General features: G+C 36.8%; 1 protein-coding gene across 1 annotated transcript in view; it reads left to right on the top strand.

Moving 5' to 3' along the window:
* Nucleotides 1-12,671, top strand: part of KIAA0825 (KIAA0825 ortholog) — a 495,761-nt gene that overhangs the window by 229,626 nt on the left and 253,464 nt on the right. The window contains exons 20-22 of the mRNA XM_023212146.2: nt 3,695-3,854; nt 8,941-9,099; nt 10,878-10,972. Of these exons, the coding sequence (XP_023067914.2) occupies nt 3,695-3,854; nt 8,941-9,099; nt 10,878-10,972 (414 nt within the window). The remainder of the gene's footprint in view (nt 1-3,694; nt 3,855-8,940; nt 9,100-10,877; nt 10,973-12,671) is intronic.

Genomic DNA, 12,671 nt, shown 5'->3' with positions numbered 1-12,671 from the left:
CCCGTCTCGGCCTCCCAAAGTGCTGGGATTACAGGCTTGAGCCACCGCGCCCGGCCCCTCATTCTTTAAAAACATATTCATGTTGCTAGTAGATACTAATATAACTTTCTGCCCAAAATGACGAAAAGTCACTTGATATATGGTTACTCTTACTAGTACATGGTAATGATAAAGAGATCAGGCTTTGGAATCAGATGGGCAAGTACAAATCCCTTGTAAATGGGTCATCTTGTGCAAGTTATTGAATCTCTCAAAGCCTCAGTTTCAATGATGATACCACACTGACAGAATTGTTTTGAAAAATTAAATAACATTCATGGAGTTCTTAGCATCAAGCTTGGAACTGATAGGCATTTACTATGTATAAACTCTATTAAAATACATTGCATTCACTGGTTAGTATTAAGGTAATTAATAATGTTTACTTGTCTATGTTAATCTATAAGACTTTATGTTAATCCAAACGGGGAAAAGTAGGTAATCATGATTTTCCTGGTCTCATCATACTGACCTCTAGAAATGTACTTCTGGAGTGTCCCATGGGTAGGAATTATAATAGCATTCAGGCAAATGCTTAGTAACATTGACAGTGACCGTCTTAATCTTTCTGTTTGCATTCAATACTAATTTACAGTCTTTAATCCAATGACTAAAACATTAAGGCCTGATGTCATTATCCATGGCAGTGGTTATAAAGGGGAGAAGAAAAACAAGAGTAAAAAGTATATCAGATTATAGTGACAAAGTTAAATTTACGATACTGCTGATTTAGTAGCCCCTATATCAAATAAGATCCATTTAAAGCAATGTCTAGGTAATATATGTAGGGGTACATACAAGAATCTATAAACTAAATTTTTTCCTTAAAAGCTGACTTCAATTTAAGTTTTATAAACAGCCCCAACACATCTGGTATCTCCTATAGTGGGAGTTGCCTAGCTAATATTTTGCTGATTAACAATGAGCCGAAAGATTATTTACCTCTCATACAACATGCATAAAAAATGAAGAATTGCTGACTTAAAAAATGCAGTACAGCCCTCGAAGTTTCTGAGTAATTATGTAATTAGCACAATACATCTTTCTCAATTTCTCAAATGATATCAATATACAAAGTGCAGTTTTAAAGTTATGTATTGCATTTATTTGAAAAAGAGTTAAATTTGACTTAACTCACTTTAGATAACAACCTCTTACAGAGTTTGGGCAGTATCAGAGTGTTTCTTGGCTGGGTGCGGTGGCTCACACCTGTAATCCCAGCACTTTGGGAGGCTAAGGCAGGCGGATCACCTGAGGTCAGGAGTTTGAGACCAGCCTGACCAATATGATGAAACCCCCATCTCTACAAAAAATACAAAAAAAAAAAAAAAAAAAAAAAAAGGTAGCTGGGCATGGTGGCAGGCACCTGTAATCCCAGCAACTTGGGAGGCTGAGACAGGAGAATTGCTTGAACCCGGGAGGCGGAGGTTGCAGTGAGCCGATTTCGTGCCTTTGCACTCCAGCCTGGGCAATAAAAGTGAAACTCTGTCGGAAAAAAAAAAGTACTTCTTCTTGACTTTGATTTCAAATTGATTATCTGTTATACAAGTGCACTTCCACTTGTGGAAATACTAATTTCCACAAGTGAGAAATTAGTATTTCTCACTAATTGGTGGTCATTTTACTCATAGATATACACTGTGAGGAAAAATGTATTTCAAACATGATGTCTGTATTAGGTAGAGGGTTGCCTTGGTCCTACCGTAATTTTAAAAAAATATATGAATATGTAAGCATTTAAACTAAAATGGTTCTTCTGTTAAGATCAATTAAATCTTAATTACTTATGAAGATTATCTGAAACTATATGATACCATTTAGCTAGATTCCTTTGACTTGCATCCAGATTTAACTTTGATTTTATGGAAATGATGAAAATAACTGCAGTGGAAAAGGTGGCAGCTGTAAGTGTTGCCTGTCTTGCATACTGCCTGAAAGCATTACTATTCATTAGAATAACCTTCACTTTGTAGTAACACTCAAGCTGTAAACAGTCAACTTAGATTCTGGAGAACACACAGCACAAAAAGTAAAGAAATGTCTGTCTTTGCAAAGTAATTTGTCGAGTTGAAGATTATTGTTTTTCATCATGGTGACCCTGACTTGGCTGGCTGGGTGCATATACAGATTAAGATTAATGCAGTTATTCCTTGGCTAAGGTCTGCCTCTTTCAGGGCACATTCTCCCTAATGACATGATTGATAGGCAGTCCCAAATCCGGAGAGGAACTCATTAATCATAGCATTGACTGAATCCAATCATTTGCTTCACCTGCACAGTGATGGACAGGAAAGGATACAATTCAGGAGCTGACACTGAGATACTCCTTTGTCAGAGGGCCTCAACTTTTTCAATGTCAGCCTCTACAAAACCTGACAAGAAATTTTTTTTTGCAACCTGTATGCAGTTTCAAAAACATACCTGCAAACTTATTTTATTGTAAAAAGATCTTTTAAAAAAAACAATTTACTCTAGCTAATGAATATCTCTAAGTCAAAGTAGGATTTTCTTTATTTTTTAGCAAGGCTATATGATCTTAAAGTTCCTCCCGTTTTTGAGAAGGATGTTTTGAAGCTACATGTGGAAGCAATATCAAAGTTAATGTCCAGCAGCTGGGTGTCATTTGGTTCCGTCTTCAGGTCAGCGGCACTGACTCTTAGCAGAACTAATTTTATAATCAGGGCAAAATCTCAGTAATGAACTGCAGTATACAGCTGATTACAACACAGTAAATTTTATTTAGTCTTGGAAACAGTGGAAAACCTTGAGTTTTAAGAATATTTACATTGCAAAGTGTAGCATGATCCCAATAACAACAAGAAAATTTGTGTGGAATATATGTGTACATTGAATATCATAATTTTTTGCACTGGTATAGTTTGAAATGTTTAAATTCTTTTTGTCATCCATTATTACCATGTAAATAATGTTCAAAATCAACAATATGTATATAGATCCTTCTAAAAGAAATGTTTTAAAACTATATCTTGCACATTCCTGGTGTGGTGATAGTAGACTCTTTTTCTGGAAGAATAATCAGGATAGTGACTTTGGCTAAGTATCTGTTACAGAAAGAAACAGGAGTGGGGCACATATTTTTAAAAGGCAACAAGTGTCAAAGGCCAATTTAAAATACCCACTGGTAAGCACACAGCCTATATTTAGCATAATAGGCTCCCCCTTTTGACACTTTAATTAGTCTTCAATGTGTTCTACAACAGGTGTAAAGAGGACTCTACAAAAGACAAAATACCAAAGCTATTTCAGGCATCAAAGATACTTTTTATCCACAAAGAGAAAATACAAATTATTTCTTACATGTTGTTAAAAAGAAATGTTTTGTTTTCATCTCATGATTATAGCAATTCCAACAATTGCAGTAATGGGAAAATGTTTTATAGATAGGAGTAAAAATGCAGTAAAGATATGTTTTAGAAGAAACGATTCAATTTTTAAAAATGCTTTCAGGTGCTTAATTCTAAGGTGCTGTTTATACGAGCAGCAGCGGTTTGGGAAGGCTTACGTATTTCAGCGAAGTCTTTATGGATGCTTTGAATCTGAGATTTACATCAACTCTCCACACTCCATCTCCATGATTACTCTCCATCTTTACAATTCTTCACTACTGATATGTATGTACTTTCTTTGTATTTAGTGCATTTATGACAATAGAGAAAAGCACGGCCTTACAAGAAGGAGATATTGCTCTTGAACTGACTGAGCAGAAAATAAACACGATGGTCCTGGATCTCTGCCACAAACCAGGTGGCAGCGAGTACCTGAGGCAAATTTATCACATCATGCAGCTCAATGAGGTAGGGAAACGGCCTTTTTACCGAGCAATTAGGTGTGTACTGGCCTGAGGCAGCGTCTGCTGGCAGCTAAGGGTTAGTCAAGGAGGTGATAATACTTCTTAAAGTCAATACCAAACTCAATATTGCATTATTAATAGAATCTATTCAGCCCCGGCTGTTCTGCATTTGTACAGAAAAAGCTTCACTGAAACAATGTAGATTTTATTTATATGGTTTAAACAATAACACGGCTCATAAACTCAGTTCAGTTTCTGAATTGTAGAGACTAGAGGTGTAGTTTGGGAATTGTGTGTTTGTGACTGTTAGACTGATGTTAAAATCTGGTATTTGTACAATGAATTTTCAGAAGAGAGACTTAGCTCTTTTCCTGCAGATATCATGCTTGTGTTAGTGAAGTTGGAGATTTCTTATTTAATCAAAAAACTTAAGAATATTGAACCATATTCAGGAGCAACCAGATGAACCGAGGAAAATTCATTAATACACAGACGCTGGTTGAACCAATGTTATGCCTTTCTATCCCCTTGCCCTCTGACTTTGCATGTTTTTGGCTGTTTTAGTGAAAATGTAAATAGCACGTTATCTCAGCTATTGAAACAAAGTTCTCTAACTTAATCAGGTTTTGATTTTGATCATATGTATCTGAATTAGATTGTGGCATCTAATTGTGTTTATATTTGCAAATACATGAATGTAATTTTTGGAATAGTAAAAATTGTATAAAGTGAATATATAGTATTTTAGTTTTATCTATATAACGTAGGCCTTTATAACCATACATTTTCAAGGAATAAATTAAATTCGACAATAGCATGTTACAACTTGATTATATAAATGTTTTGCCCACCATTAGCTATCTGAAAGTTACTTCAAGTATACCTTGTTTCCTGGATTTCATAGACCTAATCAAACAGTCAATAAACAGGTGATATAACAATGACCTCAGAAGGATGTAAGAAATTTGTAGCTATGAGATATGACCCTGTCCTTAAGGCACCAGAGCTCAGTTTGTAATTGTAACAAAGTAACACAACCTATTCACTCTTGTCAGTGATCCCTCATAGCTTGCTTACGGTTTCTATCTGGGAAACTCAGGAACCCCTCACCTTGGCAAACTGAAAGACCTCTATTGCAAAGTGATGCTCCTCATTGGGTATGTCCACCCGACCATTCTGACTGGCCAAAGTAATTGTAGCGACTACTGAGGAACAGATGTTGCAGTGTGGTTACCCCCATATCCTTAGTTAAACAGTGTTACAATAGCTCTGAGGATGGTAAAGCTGGTCTGAATTGCCAAACTGATAGAATTGTCCTATTTTTAAAAGGTACATAATATTAAAAAGCTCAACAATCACCAATAAGCGAGATCATCCAAAATTGAATTGGCTATTTATTGGCCATCAGTTATCTAGTTATACTCTGGAAAGCCAAAGGTTGTACTTCCCTTAGAGCTCCTATAACTCTGAGATAGTGGTTCTGAACAGGACACCATGAGATTACACTGGGGTACCACCACATTTTGCTCAGTGTTATGATTTCTCTTGTTACAACTGAGTATATTTACTGTTATAGTAATGTCTATCAGATGGGATATAGAGCTAAGTATTTGGTGGTTTACTGGGCTGAATGAAACACGGCACTGCAAGGTAAGAGGCATAATGCTAGGTGAGGCTAGAAGCAAAGAGAGACCTTTGCCTTGTAACTATTACAAAAACACAGGCAATAAGCCCAAATAACACAAGCATGACTAGGTGACTGGTATAGTATTTATGACTGCTTTTCCACTGCGAGGTACTGCTATGCTGTAAGTGACATTGCACTGTGATGTTTGCTCATTTCATGAGTAGTGTTATGAGTCTTTAGCACTTTCAAATGTGCTGCTAAATATTTCTCAATAATGTAATATAAATAGTGAAGCATTTATGGGTACAGGCCTAGGTGAGGGGAAGATTGGGTGTGCCATTCATAGAGATGAAGAAGTTATCAGGGAAAATGGGGTTAAAGATGCTTTGTCTTTGAGATAAAGATAAGATGTCCAAGCAAAAATGTCTCATTACAGTTAAGGCCCTGACCATGATGTTGTGCCATACTCCTATCGACTCCAATGGGGATGGTACCAGGTTCAAGAGGCTGAAGAGACCCAGAGCTGGCCCACAAGACATGGGGTTTAATTGGGAGCTTACGTACAGGGAAGAGAGGCCAGTGGTAGTGGGCTGGGCAGGAAAACCACAGCCACTTGCAAGAGGCATGCAGTTTATACAACATTTTCATTTAGCACCGTCTACCTAGCAACCTCTACCTGACAACCTTCATTTAACCCAAAACAAAGGGCCTCAGTCCCCTGTATGGCTGTAGTACTGTGGGATGGGCCAGGGGCTTAGAGGTTCCTCATAGATAAAGAATGGATCTCAGGTTGGCCCCTCCCAGATTCCTTAGCTTAGAACTCTGAAAACACATTCAAGTGCATCTGCCATACAGGGTCATTCTCAGGGTGTCATCAAGTAATCACTGTCAGGTGCATCTACCATACACATGGGCACAAATGAGACCAGACATGCATACAGATTTGGTCTATATGAGTGTGGTAGTTGAGGTCATCAGACTGACAGAGCTCTTCAGTGAAGAGAAATGGAGAAATGGTGAATAGAGGAATAAGCTTTGACATAAACGCACAGGGAAGGTGTTCAAGAAAGAATGGAAATCTAAAGATATGGCCCAATTAGTGGTAAATCTGATTAAAGCAGGGTCACAGTTAAAGAATCTGAGGTTTTTAAGAAGGGTTAGTGGTGACTGTCAGGGCAGTACCTAGAAAGATCAACAAAGGAGAAAACTCCATTTTTTTCACAATTTGCCACAGAACAGTTTCTCTTTTTCGAATAGTGGAAACAGTCAAAATGTAGTTACATAAGGTGAAATCAGTTAAGACAGATATTGTTGTTAGCCAAAACAAAGCATTTTTGTCAATGAAGAAAGTATTCCTTTTAAAAATTTTATTTGCGTAAATCATAATGGAGAAAAGTTTTGTTTCTGTTCAATAATCTAAATCTAGGCATAAAACTATTTTCTGATGGCTTTATCATTAACAATATTTAGTAAGAGTCCATGCGTGACCCTCTATCAGACACTAAAGAATTAATCTTTCTACAAATATATGCTCTACAAGAGGGGTCCCCAACCCCTGGTCCACAGACCTCTACCAGTCCGTAGCCTGTTAGGAACTGGGCTGTACAGCAGGAGGTGAGTGGCGGGACAGTGAGCGTTACCACCTGAGCTCCGCCTATGGCCATAGCAGCAGCAGCATTAGATTCTCATAGGAGCATGAACCCTATTGTGCACTGCGTATTTGAGGGATTTAGGTTGTGTGTTCCTTATGAGAACCTAATGCCTGATGATCTGAGGTGGAACAGTTTCATCCCAAAACCATATTCACCCCCCTCCCCGGTCCATGTCCATGGAAAAATTGTCTTCCACGAAACTGGTCCCTGGTGCCGAAAAGACTGGGGACTGCTGCTCTATAACAAGTAAGTTCAAGAAATGACTATGATTGTTAACTTCAGCAGTGGTTTCTTTCAATTTTTAGGGTTTATAATCTAAAATTTGCCTCTCATGATAAACACAGTGGGCATTCCTAAAGTTATAGAGGCACAGAAAAAAGCACAGTGAACTGAGGCCAGAAATGTGACTCCTCACCACAGCTGTACCTCTCACCACTGTGTGATCTCAGGATTGTCCCCTGACCTTTCAGTGCCAACCACTGAGTGTGGCATTGGGCTAGAGATTCCCTGTGCCTATGGATCTCCAGGGAATTCTTCTTTTTTTTTGAGACGGAGACTTTCTGTCGCCCAGGCTGGAGTGCAGTGGTGTGATCTCTACCTCTGGGTTCAAGTGATTCTCTTGCCTCAGCCTCCTGAGTAGCTGGGATTACAGGTGCCCGCCACCACACTCAGCTAATTTTTGTATTTTTATTAGAGATGGGGTTTCACCATATTGGCCAGGCTGGTCTGGAACTCCCAACCTCAGGTGATCTGCCCACCTCGGTCTCCCAAAGTGCTGGGATTACAGGTGTGAATCACTGCATCTAGCCAAGAATGCTCATTAACAGGCAAGTTCTGATTCAATAGGGTCCAAGAGTCTGCTTTTCTAACAAGCTCCCAGGTGAGGCTTAACTCAGCTGATCCAGTGCCCCAGACTTTGAGTAGTACAGGTTTTCTAAATGATGTCTGAATACCTTTTTGGCTCTAACATTCTGAACTTCATCCTAACTCTAACCTCGAAGAAAAAAAATTACCTTGTGACACATGAAACATCACAAGAACATTTATATTTTTAAAAATCTATTAGATGACTTATTAATAGTGAGCATTTATTAGTTGATGGGGACTTTTAGTCATTTTAATTTGTCATCTTCCAGAAAAAGTTCCATAAAATACATTAGGATTGTTCAACTTATTTATTATACCTAAAATTAGGTATAATGTTGTAGATTGGCTTTTTTTGCCCAGGCCTGCACTGGCAGTTGGGGGCTTATGATGACATATTTTGAGTTTCTCTCAAACCTTGATATTTTTCACTCCATGGGATGGAAATAGAGTTTAGGAGCTTGCATTATAATTAATTCCGTGTTGAATGAGACTGCTTGCAGTAAAATATCAGAGTACTCAATGCTCTGCTGAGCCTGGAGTAGTTAACAACTACACTTAATGAATGGATGAGCAACCTTGTACTGTGAATAATCATACAGCTGAGTTAAGTGTTGGTAACCAGACACGTTAATATGTGAACCGGTGGCAAGACAATGCCTGTTAAAAAGGTCTGATACATCAAATATATATTCATTATATAAGAGTTTGGTCAATGGTTTCCTAATCTATACTACATATTAGGTAAACCTGTTTGTGATGGGTTTATTGCAATGCTGATTGGTACTCCACTGTGTATCTTCTGAAAATTTATTCTTCCCTAAGGCAAGTAATACACTGTAATCTAGCAAATGTGCTGAAAGGATAAATTTGGATATTGATCAGTTTATTTTTACAGAGACTCTCTGCTTCTCACCGTCACAACTTGTAATTTCTTTTCTTTGAAGGAGTATTTAAAAGAACAGCTGTTTTCTATGAATAGTTCAGAGGAAAAGCCATTACCCATTCGACCTTTAAAGGCGACCTTGAGGAGTATAGAAGATCAGCCTTCTGCCTTTAACCCTTTCCATGTGTATAAGGCGTTTAGTGAAAACATGCTAGATCAGGTATGTGGAAATTAAATGGTAAATTTAATTTAAATGTGTGGTTTCTTTACCCAAGTAAGAAAATTGCTTTGTGTTTGAATATTTACTCATAAGCTTTTTTTTGCTAGGAAGCAAAAGGCCTTGTTCTTACTTACATGGTCTGTACAAATTGACTTTTAAAAGTTATTTAACCTTTTTTCTATTTGTCAAACTGATTCATATGTTTGGTCTGTAGAACTTAACTTTTGGCTGATCAGTTTGCCATGGGCAGAGGGAATATCTGTTAGGCTGTGTCTACAGAGGGCTGAAGAACCAGGCATTTTGTAACATTCCTTTCCTCCCTTATCACCCCCATCCCCCAAAACACACACTTACAAAATACCTTGCAACCTTTATGAATGTATCAGACAAATTAGAAAATAGTTAAAATTAATTATAAATAGAGCACTGAGCTCCTACTTTAAGTGGTATGGGGTAAATTTGCTTTTTATAACCATAGACACATTCCCAAATTTAAAACGAATTTGTTAATGATCTTAAAGCCAGGCTATTTGGAATAAAGTCAATATGATAAACACCACACATTTTTAAATGTCAGATTATGCCATTATCTAAGCTGCATGTTTCAGTAGTTACACTGAAAAGATATCTTTCTGCCGAAGTATTTGAAATCTAAAGTTGCTTTTGCTTTGTTCATTCTTCTGGTGGCTTTTCCCAGAAACCTCTTGACAGACAATTTGAACTAACAGGGCAGAAGAGAAGGATTGCTTGACCTAGAGCTCTGATGAAAATAAGAATTAAAACAATGACCTAATTCAGCATGCAGATAATATTTTTACCATGACTGTTACAGCTCTAGTCTACACTCATCAATACTGTAGTAGAGTAAGACCTTCAAATGCTGACAACCCAGGGCAGAATTCTGCTGCTCTATGATAGGATTGTAGTGCTCAATTAATCAGCAGGTGACAGGGGATAGCTCTTGTTGGATTTTAAACATCAGTCTGGACTCTTGTTTTCAAAACTATTTCATTCTAAGGAGCATAAGCATTTATAATACTTTAAATATACTAAGTTTGAGTTTATTGGCTGCTTTTCTGTGTTGTGCATTAGATTGCTCCAAACCATAAATAATCATTATAGCCATTAAATTTTCCCTACTTCATTTAAATAAATGGCATATTTTATTGAGTTCTGAATTATGAGATTATTTTTCACAGTAATTTTTCTCCATAGTCTGTTGCAAAATTTCTATTAATGAGAAGAATCATTTATATAATTTACACTTCAGATCCTCATCATCTTCCCTTTAAAGCATTTTCTTAACCAAAAAGATAACACTAATATCATACTCTAATTAAGCTGTATCTTATAATTTGATTCTTAGCACTTCCAAGTTTGTTTTTTAATCAAACTTTTGGTTGCTGAAAAGAAAATCAAACTATAAATTGATATGATGTCTGAAAAAGTTCCCAATTATTTTTCTTTGCTTTTCAAACAGTCTCCTTCTCAGAGAAACTTGTTGGGCAAATGCCATGAACACTTGGAAGAATAACGACTCAAGAAATTGATTTATATTTTTATAAATAATGACTACATCCCCAAATGGATTTATAAATTAATTGCTATCTTATTGGAATAAAAACCTTCTTCTGTGGACATGATTGATGTTATCTGTCTAAGTCGTTGTTCTGGACCCCCCTCCTTCTTAGTTAGTCTATCACAGCTGGAGCTTTAATTTACTGATCATATTAACACTGATTAATAACTAACAATAGTGTCTTCTCATTTATCAACAGTCAGCCACCACAAAATGGAAGTGGAATTGGGCAAAGTTGCTGCCAAATTATCTGGGACTGGATAAGATGACCTTCAGTGTGCTGCTCAAAAACAGGTAATAAAATTGGGGATCTTGGGGGTCTAGTTGAGGGACAAGGTTGTGTGTGTGTATGTGTGTGTGCATACACATACACAGACATTACTAGTGTACTTTTGGGAAAAGTGAAAACATTTTATCAGCAGGGGAATCTCTTTTATTTTCTTCCTTTCCAGCCTCCCATCTTTTAAAAATATGACTAATGATAGGAGTATACTCTCTAAATACCGTTCTCTATAGTGAAAATTTGTAAAAGGCGGTAACATTAATTTCAGAGATGAAATTAGTGGATTTTAGTCTGAATTTTAAATATTTTTGACTGTGTATATTTAATAGTTCACTATTGTAAAGACCAAAAGTTATTGACTTGAAAGTCATTATAATACTACACCTTTGTTTACAACAACTTAATGAATGCATATAAAATGCCAAGCCAAATCAACTGATCAGGAAAACATGGGAGTAAAACTGTCATGATTGAATTTTTCACTTTTCAGCCAGTTATGTTGGCACCGTCTTAATATAGTCACAGTAGCATATTATTTTATACAAAGATACACACACACATACACACACACACAGACACCAGTATAATCCAATGAAATGATAATGTGATTTCAGCCTAGGAAACAACATGTAATTTATTTAGCACAAAAGTATGAACATTTTGTTTTGGATCAATTAACATGGTTTTTAAAAAATACTTAAAAGTTTCAGTAAAAACTATAAGGTGTAAACTTTAAAAATTTGGATTTTTAACCAAGTATAATACATTTTGAAATAAGATATATTTTATGATATTCCTTTTATTGTTTGAGTCATCTGTGTGCTTATAGCTAAGTTTGAGACTTATCGTCTATATGATCTTTGTGACATAGTATGTATTTCCATGTCTTTTTGCAAAAATATTGAGTATCTTTTTTTTTGAAAGAAAATAATGACAATAACCTAGTAGAATTGTCAAATCATTCTTGAGAAATCTGGATGAATATAAGAAAATATCCTAAGAGAGAGATTACAGTATTTCCCAGAAGGAAGTTATAGAGGCAGCTTTACTGCCAATAAAAGCTATAGCTTAGATGTGAGGTCGCAATGGTATTTATAATATTTTACCACTGAATTAAGCTCACCCACCCATTATAGACAAAGTTCAACAACACAGAAGCTTACTGATCAAGGTCAGAGCCTTTCCCCAGCAAGCTTACCACCTGGCTGGCAGCAGTCCAGATGTACCCAATTCCTTTTTTTTTTTTTTTTTTTTTTTTTTTCCTTGGCGGGGCTCTCCCTCTTTCCCCGGCTGGGGGGCAGTGGCCAGATCTCAGCTCACTGGAAGCTCCACCTCCTGAGTTTACCCCATTCTCCTGCCTCAGCCTCCCAAGTAGCTGGGACTATAGGCGCCCGCCACCTCACCCGGCTAGTTTTTTTTTTGTTGTTGTTGTTGTATTTTTTAGTAGAGACAGATGTACCCTATTCTTACACAAGTCCCCAGAGGTTCACCTGTACTGTCCCAGAGATATCTGGAGAGGTGAGAGGAGGGGTTGGTGGAGGAGAGGCCAGATCCTCTGTTGAATCTATAGTGACATGATGTTTATACAATATTAAATGTCTGTCTGGAAACAAACTAGGAAAGATAAGTAATTATTTTTCTATTTGGAAAGTTTTGAGTTTATGTAGATTAACTGTATTATATTTTACTAAATTTATTTTCAGTCATGAA

This window comes from Piliocolobus tephrosceles, chromosome 4 (genome assembly GCF_002776525.5).
Source record: "Piliocolobus tephrosceles isolate RC106 chromosome 4, ASM277652v3, whole genome shotgun sequence".
Classification (NCBI taxonomy): Eukaryota; Metazoa; Chordata; class Mammalia; order Primates; family Cercopithecidae; genus Piliocolobus; species Piliocolobus tephrosceles.
This window is presented reverse-complemented; position numbering and strand designations above follow the sequence as displayed.